At 38.4% G+C, this 23783-nt stretch overlaps 1 protein-coding gene and 1 pseudogene across 2 annotated transcripts in view; one reads left to right on the top strand and one right to left on the bottom strand.

Annotated features, from left to right (window-relative positions):
* The first annotated feature begins 1265 nt into the window (after window positions 1-1265).
* The window catches only part of LOC112911557 (L-lactate dehydrogenase C chain-like), a 43949-nt gene continuing 21431 nt past the window's right edge, over window positions 1266-23783 (top strand). The window contains exons 1-4 of one of the 2 annotated variants that reach the window (XM_025988169.2): window positions 1266-1351; window positions 1633-1767; window positions 8037-8154; window positions 19690-19863. In XM_025988169.2, coding sequence (XP_025843954.1) covers window positions 1642-1767; window positions 8037-8154; window positions 19690-19863 — 418 coding nt within the window. In that variant the 5' untranslated portion in view covers window positions 1266-1351; window positions 1633-1641. Of the gene's footprint in view, window positions 1352-1632; window positions 1768-8036; window positions 8155-19689; window positions 19864-23783 lie in introns of those variants that run through there. The other variant, XM_072725447.1, reaches the window with a different exon arrangement.
* LOC112911558 (mitochondrial import receptor subunit TOM7 homolog) lies at window positions 18833-19001 on the bottom strand (annotated as a pseudogene).

The raw sequence follows: 23783 nt of genomic DNA, 5'->3' as shown, positions 1-23783 counted from the left end.
TAAATTCTTGGTATAAATTAGAACTACCCTTAGAAAACTAGATGTGGCCTTCCCTTTTCATTACTACTTTATTTTTTTTTACTTTATTTTTTTTTTTTAGAAGATTTTGTTTTTTTGTTTTTTTGTTTTTTTTTAATTATTTATTTATTTATGATAGGCACACAGTGAGAGAGAGAGAGGCAGAGACACAGGCAGAGGGAGAAGCAGGCTCCATGCACCGGGAGCCCGACGTGGGATTCGATCCCAGGTCTCCAGGATCGCGCCCTGGGCCAAAGGCAGGCACCAAACCGCTGCGCCACCCAGGGATCCCGGCGCCACCCAGGGATCCCTATTTTTTTTTTATTTTAATTCAATCTTTATTAGCACTCCATGTTGAAGTTACAGAGCTCAATAATCAATGTTTTAAATTCCTGCAAATAGGGATGCCTGGGTGGCTCAGCAGTTGAGCGGCTGCCTCCGGCTCAGGGCGTGATTCCGGGATCGAGTTCCACATGGGGCTCCCTGCATGGAGCCTGCTTCTTCCTCTGTCTGTGTCTCTGCCTCTCTCTGTGTCTCTCATGGATTAATAAATAAAATCTTTAAAAAAATTCATTTTTGGGACTCGGGTCCCATTAGCATGCCGTCTCAACTCAGTTGAGAGGTTGGCACTGCTGGCCAGGATGACCAACAGGCCTCTGGTGGCAAAAGGAGGTATCATCTTGGTAATGGCCAAACTCCTGATCTAAGTGAAGAAAAAGCTCTTCATTCATATCTACCCAAGGCACAGGGCAGGCCCTTCAGGTCCACTGCCTGAGTGGGCTCTTCATGTGGAAGCAATCTCCTCAGACACTCTCTTCAGATGGCGCCACCCTAAGAATAGTTGCTCCCAGGATTGCTTTTTCCCAGTGCAGCCTCGAGCCTGACCCTCACCAGCCTATACTCTTGAGGGTTTCTAAAAATTCCGCACTAAATCCAGTCCCAGGCCTAGGCTGGCTGAGGAAAACGAAGCTATACTCCCAATAGCTCTCTCTTGCACACTTTGAAAGCTTGCCTAGAATTCTTCACAGGGGCACGCAGGAATCAACCACACACCCTCGGAAAACCCCTTCATGCAGAGAGGTCCCTAACTCCTGCCAATGCACCTGCGCCTGGGCCAGCGGGGGCGGGGCTTCCGTGCTGACGAAAGAGTCGTGTGAGTGGGAGCGTTCTTACGTCGGCGGTGCCCAGAGTAACCGTCACAGGGTTTTGCACCTCAACTGCCATCGATGGTTTCCTTTTGGTGTAACTTTTTTTTTTCTTTTAATCTTCCTTAAAAGCAGTGCGTTGAGTGTTCCGGCTGCCTGTGGGCTAAGTTGTGCCAAGCAAAGCGTTTGTGAGTGTCTGGTTCTGGGGTGAAAATGGTGGCTCGAGGGCAGGGAGAAATAAAAAAGCTTATTGATGCCCCAACCCCTAGGTAGTCTGTTGCTTCTCTATTTTTCCACACCGCTTGACCAGGAAAATTCTTTTTTTCCACTTCCTCTCACCCTCTGCTCCAATGTTCTGCAAACTTAATAGGTAGGCCCTTAGATGTGCAATGTGATTAGTAACATCGGTACTATGAGAGTGACCAGTTGAGGGAGTTTGATGCTGCTGAAATTCCATTATCCCTCTCAGGTTCTCAAAATGTCAACTGTCAAGGAGAAGCTTATCGAGAATCTAATTGAGGAAGATAAAATCTCCCAGAGGAAGATCACCATCGTCGGAACTGGTGCTGTGGGCATGGCCTGTGCTATCTGTATCTTACTGAAGGTGAGTGAGAAGCCTATCCTGCGGCTGAAAATCAAGTAAGAGCTTTTAGGTGTTGTAGATGTTGATGAGTTCAGGGCTGTAGGGCTAATCTTCTCACAGCCAATATGTGTTCACTTATCTGATTTTGATGTAATTTAAGAAACACTAAAGTTTACCATGTATTATTGGGCATTGTTAGAGTATTTAAATTTATTCATAGGAGACACATTGACTGCATTATTTTGTTAAAACTCGGTTTAACTGATCCCATACCTTGCCTTCCTGGAAGAGTGATGGGTGAAAATCCTACTTCCCAGAAGCTTATACTTAAAATTTTTTTAGGTGTGTCTGGCTGGCTCAGTAGGAGGAGTGTGGAACTCCTGATCTCGAGGTTGTGAGTTCAAGCCCCACGTGGGTGTAGAGATTGCTTAAAAATAAAATCTTAAAAAAAAAGTTTTTGTTCAAGTATTCCATTCTCATTGTAAAACAAGAAGTACCAAATTTGATAAATAACAATGGAAGTCCTTAAATTTTCCTTTCTGTTTCCACAGAATCTTTTCATGTGCCTGTTGGCAATTTGTGTATCTTCTTTGGAGAGGTGTCTATTCAAATCCTTTGCCTGTATTTATTTATTGTAAGAGTTTATTTAATTATTTACGAGGGACAGAGAGAGGCAGAGACATAGGCAGACAGAGAAGCAGGCTCCCTCTGGGGAGCCTGTGCGGGACTCAATCCCAGGACGCTGAGACCACAACCAGAGCCAAAGGCAGGCACTCAATCACTGAGCCACTAAGGTGCCCCTGCCCTTATTTATTTATGTATGTATGTATGTATGTATGTATGTATGTATTTATTTAGGAGAGACAGCTCACATGTGGGAGTGGGGAAGGCTGAGGGAAAGGGACAGAGAGATTCTTTTTAAATTTCTATTTCAATATTCATTCAGTCATTCATTTTAGGGGTGCCTGGGTGACTCAGTCAGTTAAGCATCTGCCTTCGGCTCAGGTCATGATCCCAGGGTCCTGGGATCAAGTCCTACATTGGGCTTCCTGCTCCATGGGGAGTCTGTTTCTCCCTCTCCTCCTTGCTTTTGCTCTCTGTCTCTATCTCTGTTTCTCTCAAATAGGTAAAATCTTAAAAAAATAATAACAATTGAGAGAGCATAAGTGAGAGAGAGGGGCAGAGGGAGAGGGACAAGCAGACTCCCTGCTAAGCAGGGAGCCTGATGAGGGGCTCAGTACTAGGACCCCAAGATCATGACCCAAGCTGAAGGCAGACACTAGGCCAAGTGAGCCGCCCAGGCACCCCAGTCTATATATCTTTATGTCAATACCATGCTATTTTGATGTAGCTTTGTATTAAGTTTTGAATTCAGGAAGCATAAGATCTTCAAATTTATTCTTTTTCAAGATTGTTTTGGCCATTTGGAGTCCCTTAATATTCTATATTATTTTTATTTTTATTTTTTAAAGATTTATTTATTTATTCATGAGAGACACAGACAGAGAAAGAGGCAGAGACACAGGCAGAAGAGGAAGCAGGCTTTTCACAGGGGACCTTATGCGGACTCGATCGCAGATCCTGGGATCACAACCTGAGCCAAAGGCAGGCACCCAACCGCTGAGCCACTCAGGTGTCCCTTATATTAATTTTAGAATGGATTTTGCTCTATTAGAAACAATGCCATTGGTATTTCATAGGGGGTTTACATTAAATCTGTAGATTGGGGACACCTGGGTGACTCAGTGGTTGGGCACCTGCCTTCGGCTCAGGTCGTGATCCTGGGATCCAGGATCGAGTCCCTCATCGGGCTTCCTACGAGGATCCTGCTTCTCCCTCTGGCTGTGTCTCTGCCTCTCCCAGTCTCTGTCTCATGAATGAATAAATAAATCTTAAAAAAAAATAAAATAAATCCGTGGATTATTGAGGGTATGTTGACATCTTAGCAATATTAGGTATTCAATCCATGAACATGTGATTTCTTTCCACTTATTTGTGTCTTCTTTGTTTTCAGCAATGTATTGTAGTTTTCAACACACAAGCCTTTTGCTTCTCTAAATGTTTTAAAAATATTATTTAATCTTTATAACAGCCTTGGAAGATAAGTACTGCTGTCATCTCCATGTATAAATGAAAATACACATAGATATTGACTAAGCATAGATATTGAAGCATAGATATTGACTAAGTTGCCCTTTGTCAAGTAGCTAACATAGGTAAAGGAGCTAGAATTCAAATTTTGGCAGATCTGGATAGAGATCCTGTTGTGTTCTTAAAAGCTTTACTATATTACTTAGATAATTTTTTAAAACCAGCAGAGGAAAATGAGAGGAAGCAAAGCCAGTTAAATTCCAGAACCCTAAGAAAGGCTCAGGAATTGGAAGTACCAACTGCTTCACGAGGTGTATGTGAGGGATGGGACAAACACAGGAGAATTGGTTCAAAGTTTATATGATCAGAAGGAAAACTACCAGATTCTCTTCTTCACCTTAATCAACCAAGTAGCCACCTCTCACATCTCAGCAGGCAAAGGGAAGGAGTATATTCATTGGAGAATTTGAACCAGGGATCCCTGGGTGGCGCAGCGGTTTGGCGCCTGCCTTTGGCCCAGGACGCAATCCTGGAGACCCAGGATCGAATCCCACATGGGGCTCCCGGTGCATGGAGCCTGCTTCTCCCTCTGCCTGTGTCTCTGCCTCTCTCACTCTCTGTGTGTGTGACTATCATAAATAAATAAAAATTAAAAAAAAAAAAAAAGAATTTGAACCAGGCAGGTTCTGCACTCAAGACATGAAGGATAGTAAGGACAAGCATCTTATTGAAAGCAGTAGGATTAGTTGAAGGTCTCCATGTTGGACAGTGAAGCAGGAACCCTCTGACTTCCACTTGGCTGCTAGAAAGCAGATTGTCAAAGATGGAATAAGGAAAAAAGATGAAATTAGAAGACCAATCAGGAAGTCCTGTAACTCACTGATGATTCAGTAAGAAAAAACAAAGGGAAGGAAATTATTTGAGAGATAAAAGAAAAATTCTAAAACTGAAGGATATGAGGTGGCAGATATAAAGAATTCACTGAAAAAAAAACAAGAATTTATTGAATGGGGCACCTAGGTGGCTCAATTGGTGGAGTATGTGACTCTTGATCTCAGGGTTGTGAGTTTGAGCCCCACATTGGGTGTGGAGATTACTTAAAAATAAAATCTTAAAAAAAAAACAAACTATTTTGAGTGCTCAGCACAATGCATCAGAAAAAAAAAGCCTCCTGCAAGGCATATTATCATGAAATTTCAGAACTCCAGTTGTGAAAGACAGTTGTTGGAGCCCATTTATTTCCTGCCAGAATCCATAGTATACTGGTAAATACCCAGGTCACATTGATGTACATTGTGGGATAAAGGGAAACTGATGAAAGATATTAAAATATGCATATTTATATAATTTATTGTCTTCAAGGAACATATAGTCTGTATTGAGTACAGGACTGCATATGTCATTGGAAGGTTGACTTTTATTTTTTTAGATTATTTCTTTATTTATTAGAGAGGGAGAGTGCACAAGCAGGGGAAGCAGTAGACAGAGGGAGAGGGAGAAGCAGGCCTCCTCCCAAGCAAGGACCCTGATGCAGGGCTTGATCCCAGGACCAAGGACCATGGCCTGAGCTGAAGGCAGATGCTCAACCAACTGAGGTGTCCCAAAAGGGGGACTTTAAAGCATAGCAGTACATCCCACTTCCTTGTGCTATACAAAATAATGTGGCCTTAGCAGTTTTCCTTAGATTGATTTTAATTCCCTTTTCTTTTACCTTATCATTGTTATTCTAGAACTCCCTGGGGAAGAGAATGCTAATAACTATTCTTCTTTCTTCTTCTTTCTTCTTCTTCTTCTTCTTCTTCTTCTTCTTCTTTCTTCTTTCTTCTTTCTTCTTCTTTGAGAGTGTAGAGTGAAGGGGGCAGAAGCAAAGGGAGAGAGAGTCTTAAGCACTGTAAAGAACATGGAGCCCAATGCAGGGCATAATTCCTTGACCTTGAAATCATGACCTGAGCCAAAACCAAGAATCAGATGCTTAAGCTTAACCAACTGTGCCATCTATGCATCCCACTCATAACTATTTTTAAAAGATTCTGACAGGCTAAACAAACCCAGACTCTCTATTTGGAATTTTATTTGAGAAATGACTCACCTAGATATAGTTACTTCTTAAAAAACAAAAAACTTTTAGGGATTATTTGAGTTCTGTCTTTGACAAGACAAATGGAGCTGGGAAGATTCCCTTGAAAAGAGAATTGTTTGGTAACTTGTTAAGAAGAGATATAATTCACGTTGGAAATATTATTTAAATGCAGGCTGTGTTGGCTATTAAATTTTGTCACTCAGCTCCAAATCCAACTTTTTGTACTCTATTGGTGTATCTTTGCATAATCTTTTTCTCCTTTACCATTTGGCATTTTATTAGGCTTTGCCAATAGGGGGCACTAGAGGGAAGTTGGAAGGCAGGGGTGGAGGAATGACCTATTCCTTCCTGTTTGCTTGTTGTTTTGGTCATTTTTGTCCCAGCTATAGATCCCTTTGCCTCAATGGTAGAAGTTGGTTCTAGCTTCCAGTTTCTTTTGGAGCTACCTCCCAGCCTTATTTTGCCCCTTCAGTAGTATCTGTAGCAGCCAGGTTTTGCTTATCCAGAGGTATGAGCTTGGCTCCATGAAGCACCTCCTTTAGTCTCTCTCTTTGATCCCTCAGTCTTAGGGGTAGTAGCTTCAAACTGTGATTTCTATCTCAGTTTGCTAATACCTAGCAATATTAGGTATTCAATCCATGAAAATGTGATTTCTTTCCACTTATTTGTGTCTTCTTTGTTTTCAGCAATGTATTGTAGTTTTCAACATACAAGCCTTTTGCTTCTCTAAATGTTTTAAAAATATTATTTAATCTTTATAACAGCCTTGGAAGGTAAGTACTGCTGTCATCTCCATGTATAAATGAAAATACTGAAGCATAGATATTAACTAAGTTGCCCAGTGTTCCCATTTTGTCCTTACATCCCTCCTCCAGCTGTCTATCCATTTCCCTATGTTAAATACCTTCTTTTGAAATGCTTAGAGTGGTTTCTGTTTTGCTGTTCAGGCCCAGACAGATACATAGACTAATATAAAAATGGATCTATAAAGATGATCTGGTTTCCTTATCAGTTAGCTTAGAAGTGATATGTAATCCCTCTGGGTGAAACTCTTTGTCTTCCTTATATTCCTGATATATAACACATAATTTAGTACATTTTAGAATCTACAGTTTTCCAGAAAGTTCAGATGGTATCTGATATGAGAAAAAACAGTAGTAAATAGGGATTTTGGTCCCTTTACCTTCTTATCTTTAGAATCTGGCCACTGCAATTTAGGGAAAACATATCTTCTACATAGTTCTGTATTCTACTTCATTTGGTAAAAACTTAATTCAAATTAGTAAGCAAAAAAGATATTACACCAATCTTCCTGGATTTATGATGACGTTTCATCCCAGTAAACTCATCATAAGCTGAAAATATCCTGTTGAAAATGTATTTAATACACCTATTCCACCTATCATAACTTAGCCTACCTTTAACATGCTCAGAACAATTACATTAGCTTATAGTTGGGCAAAACAATGAAACACAAAGCTTATTTTATAATAAAGTGTTGACTATCTTGTGAAATTTATTGAATATGGTACTTAAAGTAAAAAACAGAATGGTTGTAAGGGTATCGTTGTTTACTGTCATGATTGCATGGCTGACTGGGAGCTATGGTCTGGTTATATGCCCATCTACCCCTAGGTGGGAGATCCGAAGTTAAATGTACTGTGCTGAACCATATGTAATGGCTTTCCACAGGGGACCACCTTTCTGTTTTGGCCATAAGGTTGCATACCAAAAACAACTTCAGCCAATTCAGAAATTAGGCATAAAGTTTAAATGTAATAGAATCCTTTGATGAACTTAATAGCTTTTCATCATTTTTAAACTATTATCTGAAGTGGGGGGAAAAAAGCTACTTCTAAAAAATTTAACAATGATATGAAGGCAAAGCAATTAGTAATTTTTGCTACCTTCTGTTGCTTACCTTGACTTCTGGTCACTCTGTGCACATTCACAAACTATCACTTTTTTTTTTAACTATCACTTTTATATCATTTTTTTCTACCAAAATATAACTCTACTTTGATTATAAAGTAGCTAGATACAGATTTTTCTCATTTTTCTAAAATTGAAGTAGGAACATTCTTCAGAACGTGTTATTCAAAGCTTTCATGTATTTTAGGATTTGGCGGATGAACTTGCCCTCGTTGATGTTGCAGTGGACAAACTGAAGGGAGAAATGATGGATCTTCAGCATGGCAGTCTTTTCTTTAATACTTCAAAGATTACCTCTGGAAAAGGTTAATTTTAATTGTATAGAATTCAGAGCTTTTAAAAAGAGTAATGAGGGCAGCCCGGGTGGCTCAGAGGTTTAGCGCTGCCTTCAGCCCAGGGCCTGATCCTGGAGACCCGGAATCAAGTCCCACGTCGGGCTCCCTGTATGGAGCCTGCTTCTCCCTCTGCCTGTGTCTCTGGCCCTCTCTCTCTCTCTCTGTCTCTCATGAATAAATAAAATCTTTAATTAATAAATAAATAAAATAAAAATAAAAAAGAGTAATGAATTTTAGCAAACTGTTATCCATAAATCTAAAACAACTCTTATTGGGACATACAGTATAAGGGCTAATTTTTAATTTTTAAAAATAATTTTTAAAATATTTTATTTATTTATTTGAGAGAGAGAGAGAGAAAGCATTAAGCAGGGAGTAGCAGAGGAAGAGGGAGAAGCAGGCTCCCCACTGAGCAGGGATCCAATGTGGGGCCGGATCCCAGGAATCCAGGATTATGACCTGGGCTGGAGGCAGATGCTTCACAGACTGAGCCACCCAGGTGCCAGAGGGCTAATTTTTTTCTTTTTAAAGAATATTCCAGGGACACCTGGGTGCCTCAGCAGTTAAGTATCTGCCTTTGGCTCAGAGCATGATCCTGGAACTCCCAGATTGAGTCTCACCTCGGGTTCCCTGAATGGAGCCTGCTTTTCCCTCTGCCTGTGTCTTTGCCTCTCTCTCTCGGTGTCTCTCATGAATAAATAAACAAAATATTTAAAAAAAGAATATTCCACTCAAATTTGAGAAAATTTGTAAAATAAGTATAAACTATAAGAAAAAGATTTAAAAATGTAAATAAAATTTAAAATCTCTTCTGTTAATGATTTTTTCCTTTTTCTATTCATTTTTACATTAGTGTCATATTGTATAAATGCTTTTTATTTTTAAAAAATTGTTAATTTTACTTTTTAAAAGATTTTATTTAAGAGAGAACTAGCAAGAGGGAGCACAAGTGAGAGGGTAGGGGTAGAGCAAGAGGGAGAAACAGTCTCCCTGCTGAGCAGGGAACAAGATGCAAGGCTTGATCCCAGGACCCTAGGATCATGACCTGAGCCAAAGGCAGATGCTTAATGAACAGCCACCTAGGTATCTATAGTCTTTAGCCTAGTTTTCATTTTGTGTTTTATAGAGGACCAGTTTTCAAAGTATAGTGTGAGGCCATAGAACAGGAAATTGAGGATCTTGGTGCCATTAGCATTAGCATCATCTGTTGACCAACTAGAAAGCCTCAGAGAATTAGGAAAAATAATTATTTTGTCATACACTAAAGTGCATAGTGCACTATTTGGTGATGTGATTCAATATATATACTTTCTACAAAGCCTTCTCATCTAACATGATTAGAATATGAGATACCATCTCACTCCTATCAGAATAGCTAAGATAAAAAATACAAGAAACACACGTTGGTGAGGATGTGGCAAAAAAAGGAACCCTCATGCATTGTTGATGAGAATATAAACTGGTGCAGCTACTAGAAGGTATTATGGTAAGCCAAATAAATCAATTAGAGGAAGACAGTTATTGTATGATTTCATTCATGCAGAATTTAAGAAACAAATCAGGGGATCATAGGGGAAGAGAGGGAAAAATAAAATAAGACAAAATCAGACAGGGAAACAAGCCATAAGAGACTTTTAACTATAGGAAACAGAGTTGCTGGAAGGGAGGTGTTGGGGTAATGAGGTAATTGGATGATGGGCAATAAGGAGGGTTCGTGATACTATGAGCCTTGGATGTTATATGCAACTGATGAATCACTGAACTCTACATAGACTCCGAAACTAATAATACACACTCTGTGAATTAATTGAATTTTAATTAAATAATTCCAGTTAACATACAGTGTAAAATTAGTTTCAGGTGTATAATTTAGTGATTCAGCACTTGCATGTAAGATCCAGGACTCATCACAAGTGGACTCCATAATCCCTATCATCTATTTAACCCATTCCCCCACCCACCTCCCCTCTGGTAACCATCAGTTTATTCTCTATAGTTAAGAATCTGTTAATCGGTTTGCCTCTCTCTTTTTCCCCATGCTCATTTGTTTTGTTTCTTAAATTTCACTAGTGAAATCATATGATATTTTTATTTCTCTACTCCTAATCTGCCCAAAGCAATCTACACACTTAATGCATTCCCTACCAAAATACCAATACCATTTTTCTTTTTTTTTTTAAATTTTTTTTATTTATTTATGATAGTCACAGAGAGAGAGAGAAAGAAAGAGAGAGACAGAGACACAGGGAGAGGCAGGCTCCATGCACCGGAAGCCCGAAGTGGGACTCGATCCCGGGTCTCCAGGATCGCGCCCTGGGCCAAAGGCAGGCGCCAAACCGCTGCACCACCCAGGGATCCCCCAACACCATTTTTCATAGAGCTACAACAAACAATCCCAAAATTTGTATGGAACCACACACAAAAAAACAAACCCAAATAGTCAAAGCAACCTTGAAAAAGAAAATCAGGGGCACCTGGCTGACTCAGTAGATAGAGCATGCAATTCTTGATCGCAGGGTCATGAGTTCAAGCCCCTGAGAGAGTTTAGTAGAGTTTACAAAAAAAAACTTTTTAAAATTAAAAAAAAAAAAAGAAAAGGAAAGCAGAGCTGGAGGCATCACAATTCTGGACTTCAAGTTATATTACAAAGCTGTAGTTATCAAAACAGTATGGTACTGGCACAAAAATAGATACATAGATGAATGGAACAGAATAAAAACCCCAGAAAATGAACTCACTATTTATTTATTTGTTTGTTTATTATTTTTTAAAAGATTATTTCTTCATGAGACACACACACACACACACACAAAGAGAAGGAGAAGCAGAAACACAGGCAGAGGGAGAAGCAGGCTCCATGCAGGGAGCCTGATGCGGGATTCAATCCCTGGACTCCAGGATCACGCCCTGGGCCAAAGGCAGGAGCTAAACCACTGAGCCACACAGTGATCTCTGAACTCACAATTTCATGGCCAATTACTATCTTCAACAAAGCTGGAAAGAATATCCAATGGCAAAAAGTCCCTCCAAAGAATGGGGTTGGGAAAACTGGACACCTACTTGAAAAAGAAAAAAAAAAAGGAACTTTTCCATTTTCTTACACCATACATAAAAATAAGCTAAAAATGGATGAAAAACCTAAATGTGAGACAGGAGACCATTAAATTCCTAGGGGAGAACACAGGCAGTAACATAACCTCTTTGATATCGGCTGTAGAAACTTCTTACTAGCTATGTCCCCTGAAGCAAGAGGAACAAAAGCAAAAATAAACTGTTCGAACTTCATCAAAATAAAAGGCTTTTGTACAGAAAATGAAACAGTCAACAAAACTAAAAGGCAACCTTGGAATGGGAGAAGATAATTTGCCAATGATTCATTTGATAAAGGGTTAGTATCCAAAATATACAAAGAACTTATCAACACCCCAAAAATGAATAATCCAATTAAAAATGGGCAGAAGACATGAATAAACATTTTTCCAAAGAAGATATACAGATAGCCAACAGACATATGAAAACATGCTCAACATCACTGATCAGGGAAATACAAATCGATAATGAGATATCGCACATCTGTCAGAATGGCTAAAGTCAATAACAGAAAAACAAGTGTCAGCAAGGATAGGCAGAAAGGGGAACCCTAATGCACTGTTGGTGGGAATGCAAACTGTTGCAGCCACCATGGAAAACAGTATGGAAATTCCTCAAAAAGTTAAAAATAGAACTACCCTAAAAAAAAAAAAAATAGAACTACCCTACAATCCAGCAATTGCACTACTAGGTATTTCACCAAATGAGGCAAAAATACTGATTCAAAAGGATCCATGTACCCTGGTGTTTATACCAGCTTTATCTACAATAGCCAAATTATGGAAAGAGCTCAAATGTCCATTGACAAATGAATAAAGAAGATGTGATATACATAGACACACATACACACTCACTATGGACTATAAGCCATACAAAAAAATGAAAACTTGCCACTTGCAAATATGTTGATGGAACTAGAGAGTATTATGCTAAGTAAGATAAGTCAAAGAGACAAACATCGGAGACATTTATGTTGACCTAAAACATGGAAATGTTCTTAGAAGTTTATTTGCTGATTTTCTGATTTGAATATGGTTCAGCTAATTGAGTTTTGCAGTATCTTTTAAAAACCACACCAATAGTGATCAATTTCATTAAAGTACTGTAATTAAAGACACTCATGGGGAATCCCTGGGTGGCTCAGCGGTTTGGTGCCTGCCTTGGGCCTAGGGCGTAATCCTGGAGTCCCAGGGTCGAGTCCCACTTTGGGCTCCCTGCATGGAGCCTGCTTCTCCCTTTGCCTCTCTCTCTGTGTGTCTAATGAATAAATAAAATATTAAAAAAAAATAAAGACACTCATGAAATAATTTAATCACAAAACTCTACTGAATTTTTATGATTTTACTTTTTTTATTTCTCTTACTTAAAAGGACAATTTTTTAAAATTTTTATTTATTTATGATAGTCACACACACAGAGAGAGAGGCAGAGACACAGGCAGAGGGAGAAGCAGGCCCCATGCACCGGGAGCCCGACGTGGGATTCGATCCTGGGTCTCCAGGATCGCGCCCTGGGCCAAAGGCAGGCGCCAAACCGCTGCGCCACCCAGGGATCCCTAAAAGGACAATTTTTAAACAACTTGCTTTTGATAATGTCTTTCCAAGGCATTCAACTTAATTTTCTTGGAAACAATCATTGGGGCATCTGGGTGGCTCAGTTGGTTTAGCTTCTGACTTTGGCTCAGGTTATGACCTTAGGGTCTTGGGCTCAAGCCCCATGTTGGGCTCCCCACTCAGTGGAGAGTCTGCTTCTCCTTCTCCTTCTGTCCCTCCCCATGGATGTGCTCTCTCTCTCAAATAAATCAAAATCTTTTAAAAAAAGAAACAATCATTGAAAAAATTATGAAATACATGACATGTAAAAAGAGTGTAAACATAACAAACATCAATGTATCCAGAATCCAGGAAAAAAAATAAAACATTACTAGTTTAGTTTATGTGTTCTGTGTTATATTTATTCATGTCTCAATCCTGAATATACAGGTTATCTTTACCATGAATTTCTTTTACACTTGTGTTTTAGTGACTTACATCCATATATAATTAATAGATATAATTAACATAAATATATTTGGATATAAATATGACTAATTCTTGATATGCAACAACCAATGAGAAGAAGTACACAGACCTCCCATATGAAAGTCTACTAGTTGAGAGTATTCAGTGTGCCTTAGATATCAGTATGTTTCACATCATTTAATATACTGAATCAGCTCAGTGGAGTCAGGTTAAAAGAGCTCCAACTGTATTAAAATACTTTAAAAAAATCATTTAGCCTTTACTTTCTAGTAATGTGGCAGGATAAATACCTGGATCAATCTTTTTGCTGTAAATAACAAAACTGCATAAAATGTGAAAGATGTTATCAGATCTTAAATAATTGATAGGCTCTTTTTTTAAAAAAGATTTATTTATTTGAGAGAGAGCAGTGGGGAGAGGGGCATAGAGAGGGGGGTTATAGAGAATCCCTGCTGAGCGTAGAACCTGATGTGAGTGTCAATCCCACGACCCTGTTCATGACTCGAGCTGAAATCAAGAGTCAGGTGCTTAACTGAGCCACTCAGGCACCCCAAGAATTGGTACACTCTTTTTTTATTTTTTAAAGATTTTAATTATTCATGAGACACACAGAGAGAGGCAGAGACATAGGCAGAAGGAGAAGCTGACTCCCCACAAGAAGCCTTGATGGGGAAGTACCCTTGATGCGGACTCGATCCCAGACTCCAGGATCACACCCTGAGCCAAAGGCAGATGCTCAACTACTGAGCCACCCAGGCATCCCGATAGACTCTTAATAAAGACATTTTCAGAACAGGCACTGAGGGAAGTCAGGAAACTAGAGAGTTAAGCAGAGCATTGTAACTAGTTTTCACTAGCTAGCATTAGTGAACTTCAATTTTGGTTTCTACTACCTCACAGGATTTAGGAGACTTGGAGACAAGCTTAATTTGGGGGAAGTTCTATAGGAGGTAACTCCATAAAGCTAGAACCCCAATGGACTGCACCAGGAGTTAGTAAACTCTTTTGCAAAGGGTCAGATAGTAAGTATTTTAGGCTTTGTGAGTATACAGTCTCTGTCAAAACTACTCAACTCTGCTGTTGTAATTCTAAAGCAGTGGTCAACAATATACGAGTGGGTTTGGCTATGTTCCAATGAGATTTTACTTACTAAAACAAGTGATGGGTCAGATTTGGCTTGCTGGCCCTCATTTGCCAATTCCTAGAAGTAATTCCTTTCTCTCTACCTCTGGGAACTGACAGTAAAATCAAGTGTCTCAGCTGCTGAAGTTAAAGAGGTAAATGGTGGTTAATAATTTATAGTCACAACTGTCCATTATTTGAATTTCAAAAAAATTTCAAGCAGTCTTAAGATAGTCTTGGGGCATCTGAGTGGCTTAGTTGGTTAAGTGTCCCAACTCTCGGCTCTGGCTCAGGTCAGGATCTCATGGGTCAGGGGATCAAGCATGTCAGGCATGTCAGGCATGTGTTCAGTGGGGAGTCTGATTGAAGGTTCTCTCCCTTTGCCCCTCCCTCCATTTTCTCTCTCTCTCTCAAATAAATAAATATATATATTTTAAGTACTTAAGATAATTTCTGGAAGAAACTCACTTTATTTCAAGCCACAAAGAAGTTCCACAAATAAAAATTCCAAATAAATGAACATTTCACAGTAGGAATAATTAAATCTACCAAAAAAAAATGCATGATCAAGAATCTACAGAGATAACAGAAAAGGCCACAATAGTTTTTAGATATTGAAATTATGAGGGCACCTGGCTGGCTCAGCGGTTGAGCGTCTGCCTTCAGACCAGGGCGTGATCCTGGAGTCCCGGGATCGAGACCCACTTTGGGCTCCCTGCATGGAGCCTGCTTCTCCTTCTACCTGTGTCTCTGCCTCTCTCTCTCTCTGTGTCTCTCATGAATAAATAAAAAAAAATTATGAAACAAATTATAAATTAACTATGATTATTCCACTTAAAGAAATAAAAGACAGGGGTGCCTAGGTGGCTTAGCCAGTTAAGTGTCTGCCTTCATCTCAGGTCAGGATCCCAGGGACTGAGCTTCAAGTTGAGCTCCCTGCTCAGTGGGGAGTCTGCTTCTTCCTCTGCCTCTTCCCTGGCTTGTGTGTGCGCTTTCTCTCTCACACACTCACTCTCTAATAAAAGAATCTTAAAAAGAAATAAAGGACAAACTTGAAATTATCAGCAGAGGCAGGAAACTATTAAAAACCACATATTTTGGCCAGCCTGGGTGGCTCAGCGGTTTAACGCTGCCTTCAGCCCAGGGCCTGATCCTAGAGACCCAGAATCGAGTCCCATGTCAGCCTCCCTGTAGGGAGCCTGCTTCTCCCTCTGCCTGTGACTCTGCCTCTCTCTCTCATGAATAAATAAATAGAATCTTAAAAAAAAAAAAAAAGACACATTTTAAATAGCCAAATATAGGAGTACTTGGGTAGCTCAGTCAGTTAAGCTTCCAACCCTTGATTTCAGCTCAGGTCATGATGTCAGGTTCATGGGATTGAGTCCGATGTTGGGCTTGTGCTCAGTGTGGAGTCTGCTTGAAGTTCTCTCTCCCTGCCCCTCCCCTATTCTATCCCTGTCTCATAAGTAAGTAAGTAAGTAAGTAAATAAATAAATAAATAAATACATCTGTAAAAAAAGAAAAGTAAAATAGCCAAATACAACTTCCAAATATGAAACAAAAAACTTGGGGCACCTGGGTGGTTCAGTGGTTGAGCGTCTGCCTTTGGCTCAGGTCATGACCCCAGGGTTCTGGGATCGAGTCCCACATCTGGCTCCCTGCAAAAAGCCCGCTTCTCTCTCTGCCTACGTCTCTGCCTCTCTATGTCTCTTATGAGTAAATAAATAAAATCTTTTTTAAAAAGAGAAAAAACTCAATGGATTTAATAACAGCAGACACATTTGAAGAGAGAAATGATGAATCTAAGGCCATTACAAAGAAGACAGCAAGAAGTAGAAAATATGAGAGGTTAAGAATTATAGAGGATAGAGTGATAAAGTGTCATGCACATCTAATTAGAAAAGTGAATGGGGAAGAGGAAATATTTGAAGATTTATGACTGAGCATTTTTGAGAACTATGAGAAACAACCCCCACATTCAAGCCAGATAATCTTAAGGATAAATACAAAATCCCTGCTTAGACACATTCTTGCAAAATTAGAGAACACTGAAGGCAAAGAGAAGAAAAGGATGTCACTAGACAAATTACTTACAGAAAAGGGAGAGAGTAACTGACTTATCAACAGCACAGTGAAACCAGAATACAATGAAATTATATCTTTAATGTGCTCAGAGAGAGTAAATATCAGTCCAGAATCTCTACTCAGCAAAAATATCTTTCAAGAATAAGGTTATAATAAAGACATTTTCAGACAAAGACTAAGCTACCATCAGACCCTCACTAATAAAAATGCAAAGCCAAAATATGGAAAGAGCCCAGTTGTCCATTGACAGATAAATGGATAAAGAAGATGTGAGATATATATATATATATTCAGTGGGGAGTCTGATTGAAGATTCTCTCCCTTTGCCCCTCCCTCCATTTTCTTTCCCTCTCTCTCTCTCAAATAAATAAATAAATAAATAAATAAATAAATAAATAAATTTTATATATGATATATAGCATATATATTATATATTATTATATATAATATATATCAATGATGGAATATCACTCAGCTATAAAAAAGAATGAAGTCTTTGTCATTTGCCATGATGTGGATGGAACTAGAGGGTATCATGAAGTGAAATAAGTCAGAGAAAGACAAATACCATATAATTTCATTCATATGTGGAATTTACGAAACAAAACAGATGAACATGGGGAAGGGAGGGAAAAAATAGGATCAAGATAGAGAGGGAGGCAAACCATAAGAGACTCTTAACTATGGGAAACAAACTGAGGATTCCTGGAGTGGGGTTAAGGTGGGGGGAATGGGGTAATTGGGTGATGGGCATTAAGGAGGGCACATGATGTAATGAGCACTGGATTCTACCTCTGAAGCTAATGATACAGTATATGTTAATTAAATTGAGCTTAAATAAAAATTTTAATTAAAAATTAAAAATAAAATGCAAAAATATATAAATAAGGCAAAAGAAATCTCAGATATAAGATCTGAGATGCAAGAAAATATGAAGGACACAGAAAATGATAAGAATAAGGAAAAATTGTAATAAATATAAATTGTGTAAAACTATATAATATCTTGTGGGATTAAAAAAATAAAAAATAGGGATCCCTGAGTGGCGCAGCGGTTTAGCGCCTGCCTTTGGCCTAGGGCGCGATCCTGGAGACCCAGGATCGAATCCCACGTCGGGCTCCCCGTGCATGGAGCCTGCTTCTCCCTCTGCCTATGTCTCTGCCTCTCTCTCTCTCTCTGTGTGACTATCATAAATAAATAAAAATTTAAAAAAAATAAAAAATAGAGCATATAAATCTGGGGGTGAAATGTGGTAGTGATGAATGAATTAGTGCTCTAAGTTCCTTAGTCATTATGGAAGATGGAGAGGTGATGATTACCTTTGGACTTTGATTAAATTCATATGCATATTGTAACTTCTGTTACAAGAATAGAGACTATGGGGACATCTGGGTGGCTCAGTAGTTGAGCACCTGCCATCGGCCCAGGGCATGATCCCAGACTCCTGGGATTAAATCTCACATCGGGTTCCCTGCATGGAGCCTGCTTCTCCCTCTGCCTATGTCTCTGCCTCTCTGTGTGTGTGTCTCTCATGAATAAATAAATAAATAAAATCTTTTATTTTTATTTTTTTAAATAAATTTATTTTTTATTGGTGTTCAATTTACCAACATACAGAATAAAATCTTTTTTTTTTTTTTTAAAGAAAGCTTAAAACGAATAGAGAAGTTAGTAAGGGGGAAGAAGTAGAATTAGTGAATCAAAAAGAAGGTAAAGGAAAAAATCATAAGAGACACAACATAGAGAACTAAGTTTAGTGAGGATGCTGGACATAAAATTATTATTAAAAAATTTATTTATATATGTCAAAAATAGGCAAAGTCATTTAAAACTGCTATTTACATTATCAAAAATAGGAAGTATGTGGGAATAAATCTAATGAGATATCTACAAGAGCTTTTATTCAGAAAAAGAATATAACCTCATTGAATGATATTAAATACATAAATAGACCTTGCATATAGAAGTCTCAGTATTGTAAGATGTCCATTTTTTCTCATGAATATAGATGATATGCAACCATAGTCAAAAGCCCAAAAAGTTTGTTGTTGTTGTACACACTAAATTCATTCTAAAATTCATTTAGAAATTCAGAGGTCCAAGAATAGACATTTTTCATAAAATTATTAAAAACACTTGATGCAGTCTATCGTAAATAATTCGGTAGAGGTTCTGCTCTGCCACAGATGCATCTGTGTTGTAAGAAGCCTGTGCGAGCCAACTGGTGAATGTGTGAATGACGTCCCATCTCTTATCCCAGCTAGTGTGCATGCCTTTCTTGTTCCTGTCTATTGATTGCTTCCAAATCTAGATGACCAAATAGTCCTTTATCACCCAAGTAGGTTCAAAACAGTTGGTTCGGGCATTCCAGAATCCGCACCCCTCTAAAATCCCTGGTAAATCATAGGAAGACTAAAGTCCCAGTGGATGCCAAATGTGCCATTCTTGAAGAGCTGCCACAGCCTCTGTTTGCTTTGCCTCTTTGCTCAGCTTCACCATGATGATGGCCTGGGCTGCCCATTCAACAAGATATTCTTGAAAACAAAACAAAACAAGGTGACGAGAACTTGCTTTACCAGATACCTGGGATCAAGTCCCATTTCAGGCTCCTTGCATGGAGCCTGCTTCTCCTGTCTCTGCCTCTCTCTATGTCTCTCAGGAATAAGGAAATAAAATCTTAAAGAAAAAAAAAAGAAAAAAAAAGAAATGAGAATGTGGGCTGAAAGGGATGGTAGGATATGTTATTATTTGAAAAAATGTGAAAACTGGTAAGTCATAATAACAAGGCCTCCTTCAGTTTATGCAATGTAACATTACCACATGGAAAGTCTGTTCATCTGCAAATACCAGACATGAAGGAAGATGTGTACTTTATTTATTTTTGATATATGAGTACTTTATTTTTTTAAAGATTTTATTTATTTATTAGAGAGAGAGTCTGGAGGAGGGGAAAAGGGAGAGGGTGAAGCAGACTCCCTGCTGAGCAGGGAGCCAATGTGGGGCTTGATGATCATGATCCTCCTGGGATCATGACCTGAGCCAAAGGCAGACACTTAACCAACTGAGCCACGCAGACACCCTGATAGATGAACACTTTAATACCGAGGTCATACAGTAGAGTTTTAAAGAAGTAAGACGCAGTAATTAGGCATTCTTGATCCAAGTATTGCCTTCTGTTTCCTTTTAGATTATAGTGTATCTGCAAACTCCAAATTAGTTATTGTCACAGCAGGTGCACGGCAACAGGAGGGAGAAAGTCGCCTTGCCCTGGTGCAACGTAATGTGAACATCATGAAATCAATCATTCCTGCCGTAGTCCAACATAGTCCTGACTGTAAGATGCTTATTGTTTCAAACCCAGGTAAGTCTTTTATCCTCCATTTAACTGAATAAAGATGATCTTTCCATACCATTTTTTTAAAACAACTTTATTGAGGGGAATGTATAATGCAATGAATTTTTTCCAGGTTTGTTGAGATACAATTGACATACAATGTGTAAGTTTAAGGCTACAATATCATGATTTGATACACTTGTATATTGCAAAATGATTACGATAGTTAACACTTCCAATATCTCACATAATTACCATTTCCTTTTTATGATAAAAACATTTAAGATTTACTCTCTTTGCAGCTTTTAAGTATATAATACAGTATTGTCAGCTATAATCACCATGCTGTACATAAGATACTTAGAACTTATTCATTTTATAACTATAACTATAACTATAAACATCTCTCCATTTACCCTCTTCCTCAGCCCTTGGCAACTGCCTCTTTGTTTTTATGAGTTTGGCTTTTTTAGATTCCACATGTAAGTGACATCATACTGTATTTGTCTGTCTCTGTCAGGCTTATTTCACTTAACGTAATGCCCTCAAGATCCAGTTATGTTGTCACAAATGTCAGAATTTCCTTTTCTTGTAGCTGAATATTAAAGTGTATGTGTATCTCACATCTTTTTTTTCTCCTTGTGCTGTCTTTTATTCCCATAACTTATTCATTCCATAACCAGAAGCCTGTATGTCCTCCCCCTCTTCACCCATTTTGCCCAACTCCCCACTCCACTCCCCTCTGGCAACCATCAGTTTGTTCTCTGTATTTATACAGAGTCTGATTATACACAGTCTGAATCTGCTTTTGGTTTGTTTATTCTTTTTTTTTTGTATTCCACTTATGAATGGAATCATATTGTTTCTCTTTCTCAGTTTGATTTATTTCAGTTAGCATAATATTCTCTAGGTCCATCCATGTTTTCTCAAATGGCATGATATTATTTTTTATAGATGCATAATACTCCATTGTAGACTACATTTTCCTTATCTATTTGCCTGTTGATGACACTTACATTGCTTCCATATCTTGGCTATTATAAATAATGCTGCAATAAATATAGGAGTGCATGTATCTTTTTAATAGTGTTCTGGGGACACCTGGGTGGCTCAGTTGGTTAAGGTGGCTCCCTTCAGCTCAGTTCATGATCCCAGGATCTTGGGATCGAGTCCACATCAGGCTCCATGCTCAGCAGAGAGCCTGCTTCTCCCTTTCCTTCTGCTCCCCACTGCTTGTGCTCTCTCTGTCCAATAAATAAAATCTTTTAAAAAAATAAATAAATTAGTGTTTTCATTTCATTTTATTATTATTTTTATTTATGATAGTCACACACAGAGAGAGAGGCAGAGACATAGGCAGAGGGAGAAGCAGGCTCCATCCACCAGGAGCCTGATGTGGGATTCATTCCGGGTCTCCAGGATCGCGCCCTGGGCCAACGACAGGCGCTAAACTGCTGCGCCACCCAGGGATCCCAGTGTTTTCATTTTATTTGGGTAAATACCCAATAGTAGAATTATTGGATAATATGGCATTTCTGTTTTTAATATTTGAGGAACTTTCATACGGTTTTCCACAGCGGCTGTACCAGTTTACATTCCTACCAATAGTGCACACATATTCTTTTGCCTCTACATCCTCACTAACACTTGCTGTTTTTTCTTGTATTTTTTATTTTAGCCTTTCTGAGAGGTGTGAGGTGGTATTTCATTGTGGTTTTGACTTGCATGTCCCTGATGATGAATGATGTTGAGTATGTTTTCACATTTCTGTCGGTCATCTGTATGTCATCTTTGGAAACATGTCTATTCATGTCTTCTGCCTGTTTGTTAATTGGGTTATTCATTTGGGGGGGGGTGTTCAGTTTTATAAGTTATTTTTTTAATATTTTTTATTTCTTTTATTTTTTATTTTTTTAAAGATTTTATGTATTTATTCATGAGAGAGACACACACACACAGAGAGAGAGAGAGAGAGAGAGGCAGAGACACAGACAGAGGGAGAAGCAGGTTCCATACAGGGAACCTGATGTGGGACTTGATCCTGGGACTGCAGGATCATGCCCTGGGCTGCAGGCAGGTGCCAAACCACTGAGCAGCCCAGGGATCCCCATTTATAAGTTCTTTATATATTTTGGATACTAACCCTTTATCAGATACATCATTTGCAAATATTTCCTATTCCATAGGTTGCCTTTTAGTTTTTTTTTTCCTTCGCTGTGCAGAAGCTGTTTATTTTGATATAGTCCCAATAGTTTATTTTTGATTTGGTTTCTTTTGCCTTAGGAGACATATCTAGAAAGAAATTGCTATGGCTGATATAAAAGAGGTTACTACCTGTGCTTTCTTCTTGGATTTTAATGGTTTCTTATCTCACATTGAGGTCTTTCATCCATTTTGAGTTTATTTTTATGTATGGTATAAGAAAGTGGACAAGTTTCTTTCTTTTTTTGCATGTGGTTGTCCAGTTTTCACAACATCATTTGTTGAAAAAACTTTTTCCCATTGGATATTCTTTCCTGCTTTGTCAAAAATTAATTGACCATATAGTTTCGGGTTTATTTTTGGGTTTCCTGTTTGATTTCATTAATCTATGTGTCTCTTTGTGTGCCAGCACCATACTGTTTTGATCACTACAGCTTTTTAATATAACTCGAAGTCCAGAATTGCAATATTTCTAGGTTTGCTTTGGTTTTTCAAGGTTGCTTTGGCTACTTGGGATCTTTTATGGTTCTGTACAAATTTTAGGATTGTTTTAGCTCTGTGAGAAATGCTATTGGTATTTAATAGGTTTTGTATTAAAGGTTTAGATTGCTTTGGATAGCATGACATTTTAACAATATTTGTTCTTCCAATTCATGAGCATGGAATGTTTTTCCATTTCTTTGTGTCATCATCAGTTTCTTTCATCAGTGTTTTGTAGTTTTCAGAGTATGGGTATTTCATCTATTTGCTTAGGTTTATTCCTAGTTATCTTATTGCTTTTGTTGCAATTGTAAATGGGATTGATTCCTTAATTTCTCTTTTGCTGCTTCATTATTAGTGTGCAGAAATGTAACAGATTTTTGCATGTTGATTTTATACCTGTGACTTTACTGAATTTGTTTATCAGGTCTAGCAGGTTTTTTATGGGTTCTTTTGTTTTTTTTGTATATAGTATCATGTTACATGCAAATACTGAAAGATTCTCTTTTTTCTTGCTGATTTGGATGCATTTTATTTCTTTTTGTTGCCTGATGGCTGTGGCTAGAACTTCCAGTACTATGTTGAATAAAAGTGGTGAGAGTGGACATCCCTGTCTTGTTCCTGGCCATAGAGAAAAGCTCTCAGATGTCCCCCCTTGAGGATGATAGTAGCTGTGGGGTTTTCATATATGGCCCTTATTATGTTGAGGTATGTTCTCTCTAAACTTACTTTGTTGAGGGTTTTTATCATGAATGCATGTCATGCTTTGTGAAATGCTTTTTCTACATCTATTGAAATGATCATGGTTCCTACCCTTTTATTTTTATTTATTTATTTATTCATGAGAGACACAGAGAGAGGCAGAGAAGGCAGATGCTCAACTACTGAGCTACCCAGGTGCCCTCTTACACTTTCTTTTATTAATGTGATATATTACATTGAATGATTTGAGAATATTGAACTACCCTTGCAACCTAAGAATAAATCCCACTTGATTGTGGTGAATTATTTTTTTAATGTATTGTTGGATTTGATTGCTAATATTTTACTATGAATTTTTGCATCTGTGTTCATCAGAGGTATTGGCCTGTAGTTCTCTCTCTCTCTCTCGTTTTTTTTTAGTGGTGTCTTTATTTGGTTTTGGTATTAGGGTAATGTTGACTTCATAGAATGAATTTGGAAATTTTCTTTTCTTTTATGTTTTTGGAATAGTTGGAGAAGAATAAGTATTAACTCTTCTTTAAGTGGTAGAATTTGCCTGTGTA

Source organism: Vulpes vulpes, chromosome 11 (genome assembly GCF_048418805.1).
Source record: "Vulpes vulpes isolate BD-2025 chromosome 11, VulVul3, whole genome shotgun sequence".
Lineage (NCBI taxonomy): Eukaryota > Metazoa > Chordata > Mammalia > Carnivora > Canidae > Vulpes > Vulpes vulpes.
Note: the sequence above shows the minus strand (reverse complement) of the source record. Positions and strands in the feature narration are given on the sequence as shown.